Here is a 13475-nt window from a genome sequence, read left to right on the forward strand (position 1 = left end):
CTAACAAAGAACACGGATCATGTTGAAGATGAGTTGTTTATTAGCTCCGGCTAACACGCCTAGCTTGTTAGGGACAGTGCTCTCACAAGCTAGGTTTGTTAAAGACAGTGCTCATCATTTCCATAAAGCCGCTGATAAGCTGAACGATACAGAGCTGTAAATACAGGCTTCTGTATTATAAAGTCCGAAGTGTCTGAATGCAGGCCGACCCTGACAGTAAACACGGGCTACATTAGGCCGAACAAATACGATCAAATGAACCCAAGCTGTACAGTGTGTGTGTGTCTGGAGCGGTCACTCGAGGAGCTGAACCGCCTCTCTGTCCGCCGCTGGCCCGCGGGGCCCGGGCGGGATCAGGGCCTCCCGGTTCCTGACCCCGGGCCTCCCCACCTCCTCTCTCCTCAGCCTCCGCTCCCTCTGGCTCCACAGCAGCCCCAGGATCTCCTCTTTCCGCACGGCCATGGCCTCGGACCTCCTCCTCCGCTCCTCCACCTCCTCCTCGTCCTCCTCCCGTCCTCCTCCTCCTCCTCCTCTTCCTCCTCCTCTCCTCTGCGACCCGGGACCGGTCGCCCCGGGCCCGGCGGAGGTTTTGCCCCGGGCCACCGGGAGCCGTTGGCTGATGTCTGCGGATATGAGGCGCGACTCGAGCGGCGGGAGGAGCGCCACGGAGCCCCACAGCTGGCAGGCGTGGGACACGTCGGCGGGCGAGGAGCCATGGAACACGGTGAGCTGCACCGTCGGAGGAGCCCCGCTGGGACATCGGTTTGAGGAGGAGGAAAAAATAAGTACAATTACGAATAAACAAATTAAACGACTACGAACAAATATATTAAACTCTACGAATAAACTCTGACACCTAGTGAACTGGCGCGCACGTCCTCCTCTGTTGTCTGCTCTGGTTACCATGGAGACGTGGCTCCGCCCCCTGCCGTGCGGGGCCGTTTAAATAGAGAGGAGCCGACCTGTCAGCATCCTTCCTGCCTCTACCTGCTCAACTCAGACCACTCATACTAGTACCACTGCTACTACTAATACTGCTACTTTTACCACTACTACTACTAATCCCACTTCTACTAATACTGCTGCCGACCAGGTGAGTGGGGAGTTCTTTTGTCCAATAGGAATAAAGAGACTGGCTGATGTTTTCTAGAACTGATGTTTAATGAGACATCGTATTGGATTGATGACGTATTGGACATTGTATATTAGATTGATCTGGGCTTCTGACAGCTAGCTCGAATATATCTGGGGTCAACGCAGTAGCGTCGTACTGAAGACCGAGGTGCAGTTGGGTCTAGTTGGGTGTAGTTGGGTGTAGTTGGGTGTAGTTGGGGGGTGTCGGCGTGTGACTGGAGGGTTTTGGTGTAAACGTAAAGGTTGACTGCCCCGCTGCCCTTATAAGGCAGGGCCGGTGGTTAGCATGCTATCAGGCGCGGGGCAGCCTAACATGGGCATGTCCCTGGCCCTGCTGCTGGCCGCCCCTCTTATCAACGTCTTGCTTTACATGTTTAATGTCCTCCGCCGCCAGAAGAACCAACATCTGAGCAGCATCCATCAGTGAGTCGACATGCAAAACACACACACCTGGGGTGAGGGAGGGAGGGAGGGAGAGAGGGAGAGAGAGAAGAGAGGGAGAGGGAGAGAGGGAGAGGGAGAGAGAGAGAGGGAGAGGGAGATGGAGGGAGAGAGAGAGAGAGGGAGAGAGAGAGAGAGGGAGAGAGAGATGGACAGAGAAAGAGAGAGAGTGTGATGGATGGACAGAGGGAGAGAATGAGCTGGTAGAAAATGGTAGAAATTTTACTAAATGTGTATTACATAGGATTATGGCCTTAAAAGGTGTGTGTGTGTTTGTTACAGGTCAGAGATCACAGTGAGCGGTGAAGCCGGCCTCTCTAACCCAGCAGTGCTGTACGTAGAGAAGGGCTCCTCTGATGTCATCACGACCCCACTAGACCACGCCCACTCAGACCACGCCCACTCAGACCACACCCACGCTCAAGCTCATCCCGGCCACGCCCACTCTGCTGACATGGCAGACCCCAGCGTCGACGACGCCAAGTTCCTCTTCCTGGAGAACGACTTCAGCAGCAGCGTTGCGCAAGCTGATTGGTCGGCCAAGAAGATGGTGTGGATCCCTTCGGAGAGGGAGGGCTTTGAAGCTGCGAGCGTTACCAAGGAGACGGGAGATGAGGTACCACTTCCTGTCTGGACCGCATGCTAATAAACAAACGGACAATGCTATCAAAAGTGCTACCTTGATGGCGCTAAATTAGGGATACCTGGACGGGGCTAACATAATTGCTACTTTGGTTACACTAGCATCAGTGCTACATTAGTTGTTCCCTGATGACGCTAAAACTAGTTTACCTGGACGAGTCTAATGTCCCCAAGAGGTCCAGCTCTGTAGGACCACTGGGTCCTCCATGAGGCTGGAGAGGGTCAGAGGGATAGGGGATGTGGTCTGACGCTGCCTTCCTCCTGCAGCTGGTGGTGGAGCTGTCCAACGGGCAGAAGGTGCAGGTGAACAAGGAGGACGCCCAGAGGATGAACCCGCCCAAGTTCAACAAGGTGGAGGACATGGCGGCGCTCACCTTCCTGAACGAGGCCTCGGTGCTGCACAACCTGAAGGAGCGCTACTACTCCAGCCTGATCTACGTCAGTCCCACTCACACCCCCCTACCCCACCCTACACCGTCCTACACCGTCCTACACCACCCTACACCACCCTTCACCGTCCTACACCACCCTACACCACCCTACACCACCCTACACAGGACACAACCTTACAGAACTCTACCCCACCCTACACCGTCCTACACCGTCCTACACCACCCTACACGCCCTACACCACCCTACACCGTCCTACACCGTCCTACACCACCCTACACCACCCTACACCGCCCTACACGTCCTACACCACCCTACACCACCCTACACCCTCCTGCACCACCCTACAGCACCCTACACAGTACACAACCTTACAGAACCCTACACCACCCTACAGCACCCTACACCCACCTACGCCACCCTACAGCACCCTACACCCTCCTACATCACCCTACACCACCCTACAGCACCCTACACAGTACACAACCTTACAGAACCCTACACCACCCTACAGCACCCTACACCACCCTACACGCCCTACGCCGTCCTACACCACCCTACACCGTCCTACACCACCCTACACCACCCTACACCACCCTACACGCCCTACACCACCCTACCCCACCCTACACCGTCCTACACCACCCTACACGCCCTACACCACCCTACACCACCCTACACCGCCCTACACCGTCCTACACCACCCTACACCACCCTACACCCTCCTGCACCACCCTACAGCACCCTACACAGTACACAACCTTACAGAACCCTACACCACCCTACAGCACCCTACACCCACCTACGCCACCCTACAGCACCCTACACCCTCCTACATCACCCTACACCACCCTACATTACCCTACACCCTCCTACACCAGCCTACAGCACCCTACACCACCCTACACTACCCTACACCACCCTACATTACCCTACACCCTCCTACACCACCCTACAGCACCCTACAGCACCCTACACTACCCTACGATACCCTACATCACCCTACACCACCCTACAGCCCCCATACACCCCATACACCACCCTACACTACCCTACGTTACCCTACACCACCCTACACCCTCCTACACCACCCTACACCCTCCTACACCCCATACACCACCCTACACCACCCTACACCCCCCTACACCAGCATACACCACCCTACGTTACCCTACACCACCCTACACTACCCTACACCACCCTACGTTACCCTACACCACCCTACACCCTCCTACACCACCCTACACCACCCTACAGCCCCCATACACCCCATACACCACCCTACACCCCCCTACACCAGCATACACCACCCTACGACCCCATACACCACCCATGCACACCCCATACACACCCATACACATCCATTCACCACCCTACACACCCACCCTGATAGTATTGAGTATCACTTGGTTCTGTATACAGGGGTATAATATGGTAATACAGCACTACTAACCAGTAGCACTAACTAGTAGCACTTGCTAGTAGCACTAACAAGTACTGTGTGTGTGCAGACGTACTCGGGGCTGTTCTGTGTGGTGGTGAACCCCTACAAGATGCTGCCCATCTACTCAGAGAAGGTGGTGGAGATGTACAAGGGGAAGAAACGCCATGAAGTCCCACCACACATCTACTCCATCACAGACAACGCTTACAGGAACATGATGCAAGGTCTGCCTGCCTGTCTGTCTGTCTGTCTGTCTGTCTGTCTGTCTGTTATTATATTTGGACAGGTTATCTATTTACATCTCTGAAAGACCTCCAAACAAGGAGTCCTGGATAGCTGCCTAGCATAGTTTGACGTAGCCTAGCATAGCCTAGCGTCCCTTTACGCTATAGTCAGCCGTTATGAGGAGGAACATACCTAGCTGCTTCAGTAGGAGAATGTTCTTACGCAATAGCAGATGGGTCCTCACCTTATATTTACATTTACATTTAGGGCATTTAGCAGACGCTTTCATCCAAAGCGACTTACAATAAGTGCATTTGTTATAATAAGTACATTTGTCATAAGAAGTGAAACAATATATCGCTGTCGGTACAGTAAAGACGTTCATAGAACCAAGTGCAAGTATTACAATCGCTAGGCTAACCCATTCCCCGTGTAAAGCAATGATAGCAGCTACTGTAGATGCTACACAATTAAGTACCTAAGCACCTTCAGTTACAGGTAACTGGATAATATCACTTAATATAGTCTCTCTCTCTCTCTCTCTCTCTCTCTCTCTCCCCCATCTTGTGTTTCCCTGCAGACCGTGAGGATCAGTCCATTCTTTGCACGTGAGTACACACATCCTGCTACAACTCACATCGTTTTAAGCCCACCAACAACATCTGCTTTAATATCAAGGTAAATAAGACACCCAGCCCAAACCCCTGATCACAGTGTGTGTGTTTGTGTGTGTGTGTGTGTGTGTGTGTGTGTGTGTGTGCCCAGAGGGGAGTCAGGAGCTGGGAAGACGGAGAACACTAAGAAGGTGATCCAGTACCTGGCCGTGGTCGCCTCCTCCCACAAGGTCAAGAAGGACAGCAGCACTGTGAGTACTAGGCCACGCCCACAACTCTTACCTGTCCTAGACCACGCCTACAACCTTTACCTGTACTAGGCCACACCCACAACCCATACCTGTACTGGGCCCCGCCCACAACACCTAGCTGCAGTGGGCCACGCCCATGTATATGCAAGTTAAAGCTGTAATTTGTAGCCGATAATGTTGTGCTACGATGAGGTCATCTCTGTGTTCATAAAGAATCTGTGATCTCTCCTCAGCAGCAGCCGGCCGGATCCCTGGCATACGTGAGTCCTGGTTGAGTTAACCCTTATAACAAGTCTGTTTTTAACCAGCCGAACCAGTCTGTGGTTAACCAGTACACCCAGTGTTCACCCTGCCCCGTGTGTCCACCAGGGGGAGCTGGAGAAGCAGCTGCTGCAGGCCAACCCCATCCTGGAGGCATTCGGGAACGCCAAGACCAGCAAAAACGACAACTCCTCGCGCTTCGTGAGTGATGTCAGATGTTGGCAGTGGGTGTGGCCTGCCAGAGTGTGATGTCAGCGTGCGATGTAACAGTATGATGTCACATTGCGATGTCAGAGAGTGATGTCACAGTGTGATGTCAGTGTGGTGAACTTTGACCTGCCCAAGGCCAATTTCTCTCCTTCTCGCAGGGCAAGTTCATCAAGCTGAACTTCGACGTGACGGGTTACATCGTGGGAGCCAACATCGACACCTGTATCCTTCAGGCTCTGGTCTGGAGCCCCGGGCTGGTGCTCTAGTCCTCTGTACCGTGGCCAGGAGCTGCTTCAGCAGCACTCACTATTAGTCACTTAGGATAAAAAGTCATTGAGGTAATGTCCGCTGCTACATGCCACCATGGAGACTTTGCTGCACTCCCTGAGGACCAGGACACGGCTAATGGGTTAAACCGGTTTATGCAATTTGGCTTGAAATGATTCACAGAGCAGCTTTCCTTAGCCACCATGTCCAAGACCCTCCGGGTTTGTGTGGTTATGGCGGGTTCAACCTGTCCAGACTGATGGCTCAATGAACAACAGGTGTGCAGCCTCCCTCAGACTCCCGTCAGTCTGATTCGGGCCTGGTGAGGCTGCTGAAACCTGCCATCATCCATATCACCATGCGTCACTGAAATCACCATACTCATGCATAAAGATTATGATGCATTTTTCTATGATTTAGACTGTGGCGGTGTATGTTGGTTATGTTTGGAGACTGGTGGTCTGGTTAGTGAGGGTTAGAGACGGGCGGTCTGGTTAGTTAGGGTTAGAGACTGGTGGTCAGGTTAGTTAGGGTTAGAGACTGGTCTAGTTAGGGTTGAACCAGAGGTTGATCTCCCTGACTGCGGCCCAGACTTGCTGGAGAAGTCCCGCTGTATCCGGCAGGCGGCGGTGGAGAGAGCGTTCCACATCTTCTACTACATGGTGGCCGGGGCCAAGGACAGCCTGCGAGGTTCAGCACTGCACAGATAACAGCTAGAACCATCTAGAACCATCTAAAACCATCTAGATACAGATAACATCTAGAACCATTTAGATACAGATAACATCTAGAGACAGCTAACATCTGTGTGTGTGTGTGTGTGTGTGCGCGTGCGTGCGTGCGTGCGTGCGTGCGTGCGTGCGTGCGTGCGTGCGTGCGTGCGTGTAGAGGAGCTCCTGCTGGAGGACTTCAGCAGCTACCGGTTCCTGATGTCCGGTCACGTGGAGATCCCTGGCCAGGAGGACGACCAGATGTTTGAGGAGACGCTGGAGGCCATGGAGATCATGGGCTTCACCAAGGAGGAGAGGACAGGTACCTTAATGCACCCTCTAAGCCCTTACCTCATCCTTAAACACTAAATAGACACAAAGAGACAAATCAGATGGTATGAAGACAAGTCCGATTGTGTTTCTGTCTTCTGTGTCTCTGCAGGAATGCTGAAGGTGGTGTCGACGGTTCTCCAGCTGGGGAACGTCAAGTTTGAGAAGGAGAGGAACAGCGAGCAGGCCTCCATGCCGGATGACACGGGTAACTCCTCATCCCCACTCAGCTAAATAGGGTCCTACAACACAAGCTACCCAGAGTCCTCCAACACAAGCTAGCCAGACTTCTATACAAACAAGATGTCCTACAAAACAACGTTGCTAACCTCCTTCAGTACCACCCGGCTAAAGCCAAACCCTCTGGGGAAGAGAGGGAGGGCTGGCCAGACATCTTGTTACAGCCGTTCCACTCCAGTCAGACAGCAGCATGGTTCCCTCAGAACCCTGACCCTGTCCCCCCTCACCCCCCCCCCCCCCAGCTGCCCAGAAGCTGTGCCACCTGCAGGGCATCAACGTGACGGACTTCAGCCGCGCCGTCCTCACCCCCCGCATCAAGGTGGGCCGCGAGGTGGTCCAGAAGGCCCAGACCAAGCAGCAGGTGGGTTCTCTTCTGGGGTCGGGACCCAGTGCCAGGTAGGCTGTGGGGGGTAGACCTTTAGACCCAATAGCAGGTCGATTCTGGTGTCTAGACCCAGTGTCATGTCCTGGTTACTGGGTCTAGACCCAGTATCATGTCCTGGTTACTGGGACCCAGTAACAGGGGAATCCAATGCCAGGTCAGTGAGGAAAATGCATTAGCCAATTCCTCTCCCCCCTCATCAATGCCCCCCCCCCCCCCCCCCCCCCCCCCCCCCCCCCCCCCCCCCAGGCTGACTTTGCCATCGAGGCTCTTGCCAAGGCGATGTACGAGCGTCTGTTCCGGTGGATCCTGGCTCGGGTCAACAAGACACTGGATAAGAGCAAGAGGCAGTCCTCCTCCTTCCTGGGCATCCTGGACATCGCCGGCTTCGAGATCTTTGAGGTGAGGACCAGAGACGCTCCACCGTTATGTCTGTGGTCCTTTAGCTTCAACTCCACCTGGTAAACAGGGGACGTAGCTTTGGTCCAGTCCTGCCATATTGACCACTTACACCGAGTATGTTCAGGACTGAGCGGTCAGCTGGCCGGTCTTCATCATGACATTGATGTTTGCGAGCGGAACATGTCTGATGATAAGAGTGTTTGTTAAACGCTCTCCAAGCTAGCAACACCACAACATAAGAGAGAGAAGAGCACTTCACCAGTCTGGTCTCCTGGTTAGGACGGCTAGTCTGGTCTCCTGGTGTGGACGGCTCCTGAGTATGTTCTCCATGGTCTCTTGCTGGTCTCCTGAGTCTGGTCTCCCTGGTTCTCCTGATCTCTTGCTGGTCCCCTGAGTATGTTCTCCCTGGTCTCTCCCTGGTCTCCTCAGGACAACTCCTTTGAGCAGCTGTGCATCAACTACACCAACGAGCGCCTGCAGCAGCTCTTCAACCACACCATGTTCACCCTGGAGCAGGAGGAGTACCAGAGGGAGGGCATCGAGTGGACCTTCATCGACTTCGGCCTGGACCTTCAGCCCTGCATCGAGCTCATCGAGAGGCCGGTGGGATGGACTCACACACACACACAACACACACACACACACACACCCACACACACACGGTGCTGTGGTTCTAGTGGGTTCTGTGTGTGTAGAACAACCCTCCAGGCATCCTGGCCCTGCTGGACGAGGAGTGCTGGTTCCCCAAGGCCACGGACGTGTCCTTCGTGGAGAAGCTGCTCAACACCCACACCGCCCACGTCAAGTTCTCCAAACCCAAGCACCAGGACAAGCTGACCTTCACCGTGCTGCACTACGCCGGCAAGGTCAGGGCCTGGGAGTCCCCTCTGCAGCTCAGTGCAGGCCTGGGGATGGAGCCCTCACCCTCTCTCCTCTGGCCTCCAGGTGGACTACAACTCTGACAGCTGGCTGACCAAGAACATGGACCCCCTGAACGACAACGTGACCGGCCTGCTGAGCAACTCCTCCAGCCCCTTCATCCAGGACCTCTGGAGAGAACGCAAGACCCCTCCTCCTCTAATGCACGCCAGGACCTAGTGCCACGGTTGGTTTCTTGTATCCGCTGCTAATCCTACTAACGCTGTTTCTGTCTGGTGTGGGTAGTGGACCGCGTGGTCGGCCTGGAAACCATCAACAAGTCCAAGAAGGGGATGTTCCGGACGGTGGGGCAGCTGCACAAGGAGTCCCTGGGGAGGCTGATGACCACGCTAAACAACACGCAGCCCAACTTCATCCGCTGCATCATCCCCAACCACGAAAAACGGGTACCAGGCCGTTCATTCAGAGTGTCTGTGATTGGTTGAACCAGCAGCTTACATGAATCATGAACTGGGACCCCTGAGCCTCCATGGGTACTTCCTGTTGTTGACTGGCTACTTCCTGTAGTTGACCGGGTACTTCCTGTGGTTGACTGGGTTCTTGCTGTGGTTGACTGGGTACTTCCTGTTGTTGACTGGGTACTTCCTGTTGTTGGCCGGGTACTTCCGGTGGTTGACTGGGTACTTCCTGTGGGTGAATGGTTACTTCCTGTGGGTGAATGGGTACTTCCTGTTGTTGAATTGGTACTTCCTCTGGTTGACTGGGTACTTCCTGTGATTTACTGGGTACTTCCTGCTGTTGAGTGGGTACTTCCTGATGTTGACCGGGTACTTCCTGCTGTTGACCGGGTACTTCCTGTGGTTGACTTGGTACTTCCTGTTGTTGACTGGGTACTTCCTGTGGGGGGCAGCCGGGGAAGATGGACGCCCAGCTGGTGCTGGAGCAGCTGCGGTGCAACGGAGTCCTGGAGGGCATCAGGATCTGCAGGCAGGGCTTCCCCAACCGCATCCTCTTCCAGGAGTTCAGACAGAGGTGTGTGTGTGTGTGTGTGTGTGTGTTTGTGTGTGTGTCTCTTCTGTGAGTCTATCTCTACGTGATGTCTCTACTGTGTGTCTATCTCTACGTGATGTCTCTTCTGTGTGTCTATCTCTACGTGATGTCTCTTCTGTGTGTCTATCTCTACCTGATGTCTCTACTGTGTGTCTATCTCTACGTGATGTCTCTTCTGTGTGTCTATCTCTATGTGATGTCTCTTCTGTGTGTCTATCTCTACGTGATGTCTCTTCTGTGTGTCTATCTCTATGTGAAGTCACTTCTGTGTGTCTATCTGTACGTGATGTCTCTTCTGTGTGTCTATCTCTATGTGAAGTCTCTTCTGTGTGTCTATCTCTACGTGATGTCACTTCTGTGTGTCTATCTCTACGTGATGTCTCTTCTGTGTGTCTATCTCTACGTGATGTCTCTTCTGTGTGTCTATCTCTACGTGATGTCTCTTCTGTGTGTCTGTCTCTACGTGATGTCTCTTCTGTGTGTCTATCTCTATGTGTTGTCTCTTCTGTGTGTCTATCTCTACGTGATGTCTCTTCTGTGTGTCTATCTCTATGTGATGTCTCTTTTGTGTGTCTGTCTCTAGGTATGAGCTTCTGGCTGCCAAGTCGATCCCCAAAGGCTTCATGGATGGGAAGCAGGCCTGCGCTCTGATGGTGAGCTGATGCCTCCATATCTACGAAGCTGTTATCAATCCAACCGCATATTCAAATGATGAATCCTTTATAAATAGTATGAATATATCTTATTCTTCTGCAATCTGAAAGTCCTTTTTTCCCCCCTTCGAATAACCCTCTTCTGGACTCATTTCTTTACCTCCCCCCCCTCCCCCCCTCCCCCCCCCTCCCCCCCTCCCCCCCCTCCCCCCCTCCTCCCCCCTCCCCCCGCCCCCTCCTCCCCCCTCCCCCCGCCCCCTCCCCTCAGGTGACCCACCTGGACCTGGACCCTAACCTGTTCCGGATTGGTCAGAGTAAGATGTTCTTCCGGACGGGGGTCCTGGCTCAGCTGGAGGAGGAGAGGGACCTCAAGATCACCGTGGTAACCATCGCCTTCCAGGCCCACAGCCGTGGCCACCTGGCACGCAGGTGAGGCCACACCTGTACACACACCTCTACACGACTGTACACACAACTCTACACACCTGTACACAAACCCCTACACACAAACACACCTGTACACACACCTCTACACAACTAAACACTACACACACCTCTACACAACTGTACACACACCTAAACACACAAACACACTTGTACACACACCTGTACCAGGGATGGAAATTAACACCCGCCACAAGCCATTTGCGGGTGGATTTGTATGGTGGTGAATTGTGTCACTTCACCCACCACTGTGTCGGTAATATTTTCCAGTAAGGTCTGTTCAAATTTGCATATTTAATACATTCGTCATACGGCGCTGCACAGTTCCACAACCATTACTGTCAACATCCGTCCCCCTTCTTCTTCTACTTCTCTTTTGCTGAACTGCGACTGTCAACATCCGGGATAATATACCGGTGACCATAGAGATAATATGCCGGTATCAACATTCGGTATAGTATGCTAGGCTAATTATTAACATATAAAAAAAAGAATACTAGAGAAAGCAATGTTGCGTTTCCTCACCGGAGGAAAGAGAACAGCTGGGGAGAGTGTAGGGCAGGTACAGGTGGCGGATGATAGTACGGCTGTCATCCCCAAAAAGAAGCGTTGTTTTAATGAGATGGCGAACATCGGACAGTGGGCAACACCGTGACCGGCTGGTGTTTGACGGGACGAGCCAGACAATGTTCTGTGCTCTCTGTCGTAAACATCCTTCGGATGGCCACAGGTCCAATAGTTTTGTGAGTGGGACACAAAACCTAAAATTGGAAGCCGTGGAGGACCACGAGTCCTCAAAAAGTTACCTTCACGTTTTGAAAATTGCGAAGGGAAAATCAGCGGCCGAAACCACGACAGCGATGAGGCCGCTCGTCAGCCTCAAAACAGCCCAGCTTGATAGAAGTTAGTTCGAAATGCACACGCAATTGCCAAAAAGGGAAGGCCATTTCAAGACTTCGAATGGCACTGCACGTAAGTGAATTTTTTATTTTCTATTAGACCTGATGCAATAGTTCGCTGCTGTCGAAAAACGAGCATGTTGGGTAACCTTAGAGCTCTGCTCACTTGTTTGGCAAACAGCTGCTTTCTGTCAGTCTGGTCAAAACAGATGTCAAGTGTGTGTGCTAAGACGTAGGGCTGTCCCGAATACCATTTTACAGGCTTCGAAAACTTGTTGGATATTCCGAGCGAGTATTCCAATACTCGTTCAAAAACAACATTAATAATTGAACAGTAAAAAAGTCGGAGTTCCTTACTTTGCTGTTGTTTCGTTCCAAATCAGCTGTCATCTGTGCCATCGTAGCCCTTACAGGAGCTTATCAATTCATCCCGTAACGTGCATATAAATCCATACAAAGATACAATGTTTAGTCGTTTGTGTCCATATTAAATCCATCAATGACCGGGTATTCCTTTGACAAAAGCCAGTCTGTGAATGCGCAATAGCAGGGCTGCATAGCGAACGTACACAAACAGATACGCTAACGAGTTCCTATATATATATATGTAGTTTAATGAATTCTGACGTTTTTCAATGTGTCTTGCACTTATTAAGTCATTGTTTCTTGTTGAGTATGAGTCTTCCATACCGAGAGGATACATCTGTTGCATTCTAGGGGCAGATTTCATTACACATCTGGTTGAATTGAAGAAATTAAAAGGACAGTGCACTGAAAAAACAAATGTTCCTATTGACTTATGATGGTGTAGCCATGCATGTTGTTTTATTGTTAATATATAAATTTGTTTTTTATTGAAAATACTTTGTGTAGATGAATTATCCCCAAAATTGTCATCATAACACCTTTGAAATAAACATGACGTAACATGGCAGATACCTGTGTATTGTTTATCATATGCGGTAAGAGTGTAACATTTTCAACTCAGTTCCTTGGTAGCACCTACTTACAGTAAAAATCACTTCTGATGGAAAAAATGATGTGTATGAAAAACACTTTTCTTAGCTAGTGTTACTATTATATTGTTTAAAATGTATGCATATATTAAAAAAATATATAGCGTATAAAAAGTGGCTGGTAAAAAAGTGGCTGGTGGGAAAAAAAGTTAATTTCCATCTCTGACCTGTTCACACACCTATACCCTACTGTACACACATCTCTACACAACTGTACACTGTGTGTATTCCAGGGCGTTCGCTAAGAAGCAGCAGCAGTTAGGAGCCATGAAGATTCTGCAGAGGAACTGTTCCTGTTACCTGAAGCTGAGAACCTGGCAGTGGTGGAGACTGTTCACCAAGGTGGACACACACACACACACACACACACACACACACACACACACACACACACACACACACACACACACACACACACACATATCCGTGTGTCATCTCCTGCTCTCTGATTACTTCCAGGTGAAGCCGCTGCTGCAGGTGACCCGACAGGAAGAGGAAATGGGTCAGCGGGAGGAGGAGCTTAAAGCAGCCAATGACATTGCAGTCAAGAGCCAGGAAGAGCTGAGGGAGGTGTCACTCAAACACACAAAG

General features: G+C 51.8%; 2 protein-coding genes across 2 annotated transcripts in view; one reads left to right on the forward strand and one right to left on the reverse strand.

The window, feature by feature from the left end:
• Positions 1 to 294: 294 nt before the first annotated feature.
• On the reverse strand, positions 295 to 1938 carry hoatz (HOATZ cilia and flagella associated protein; the record flags this gene model as incomplete). Its single annotated transcript, XM_079746206.1, has 2 exons — positions 295 to 751; positions 1913 to 1938. 2 exons carry the CDS (start codon positions 1936 to 1938, stop codon positions 295 to 297), a joined length of 483 nt encoding a protein of 160 aa, XP_079602332.1.
• Positions 1939 to 2029: 91 nt separating this feature from the next.
• The window catches only part of LOC307082589 (uncharacterized protein), a gene marked incomplete at both ends in the record, with an annotated part of 29119 nt that continues 17673 nt past the window's right edge, over positions 2030 to 13475 (forward strand). Inside the window, 22 exons of the mRNA XM_079746207.1 lie at positions 2030 to 2191; positions 2485 to 2655; positions 4119 to 4275; positions 4857 to 4884; positions 5042 to 5141; positions 5375 to 5401; positions 5511 to 5603; positions 5771 to 5834; positions 6471 to 6569; positions 6768 to 6911; positions 7032 to 7127; positions 7402 to 7520; positions 7791 to 7943; positions 8373 to 8546; positions 8639 to 8809; positions 8889 to 9003; positions 9108 to 9268; positions 9733 to 9854; positions 10456 to 10525; positions 10794 to 10954; positions 13118 to 13226; positions 13344 to 13475. Coding sequence (XP_079602333.1) covers positions 2030 to 2191; positions 2485 to 2655; positions 4119 to 4275; positions 4857 to 4884; positions 5042 to 5141; positions 5375 to 5401; positions 5511 to 5603; positions 5771 to 5834; positions 6471 to 6569; positions 6768 to 6911; positions 7032 to 7127; positions 7402 to 7520; positions 7791 to 7943; positions 8373 to 8546; positions 8639 to 8809; positions 8889 to 9003; positions 9108 to 9268; positions 9733 to 9854; positions 10456 to 10525; positions 10794 to 10954; positions 13118 to 13226; positions 13344 to 13475 — 2628 coding nt within the window. The remainder of the gene's footprint in view (positions 2192 to 2484; positions 2656 to 4118; positions 4276 to 4856; positions 4885 to 5041; positions 5142 to 5374; positions 5402 to 5510; positions 5604 to 5770; positions 5835 to 6470; positions 6570 to 6767; positions 6912 to 7031; positions 7128 to 7401; positions 7521 to 7790; positions 7944 to 8372; positions 8547 to 8638; positions 8810 to 8888; positions 9004 to 9107; positions 9269 to 9732; positions 9855 to 10455; positions 10526 to 10793; positions 10955 to 13117; positions 13227 to 13343) is intronic.

This window comes from Pollachius pollachius, assembly GCF_949987615.1.
Source record: "Pollachius pollachius genome assembly, chromosome: 11".
In the NCBI taxonomy this organism is placed as follows: domain Eukaryota; kingdom Metazoa; phylum Chordata; class Actinopteri; order Gadiformes; family Gadidae; genus Pollachius; species Pollachius pollachius.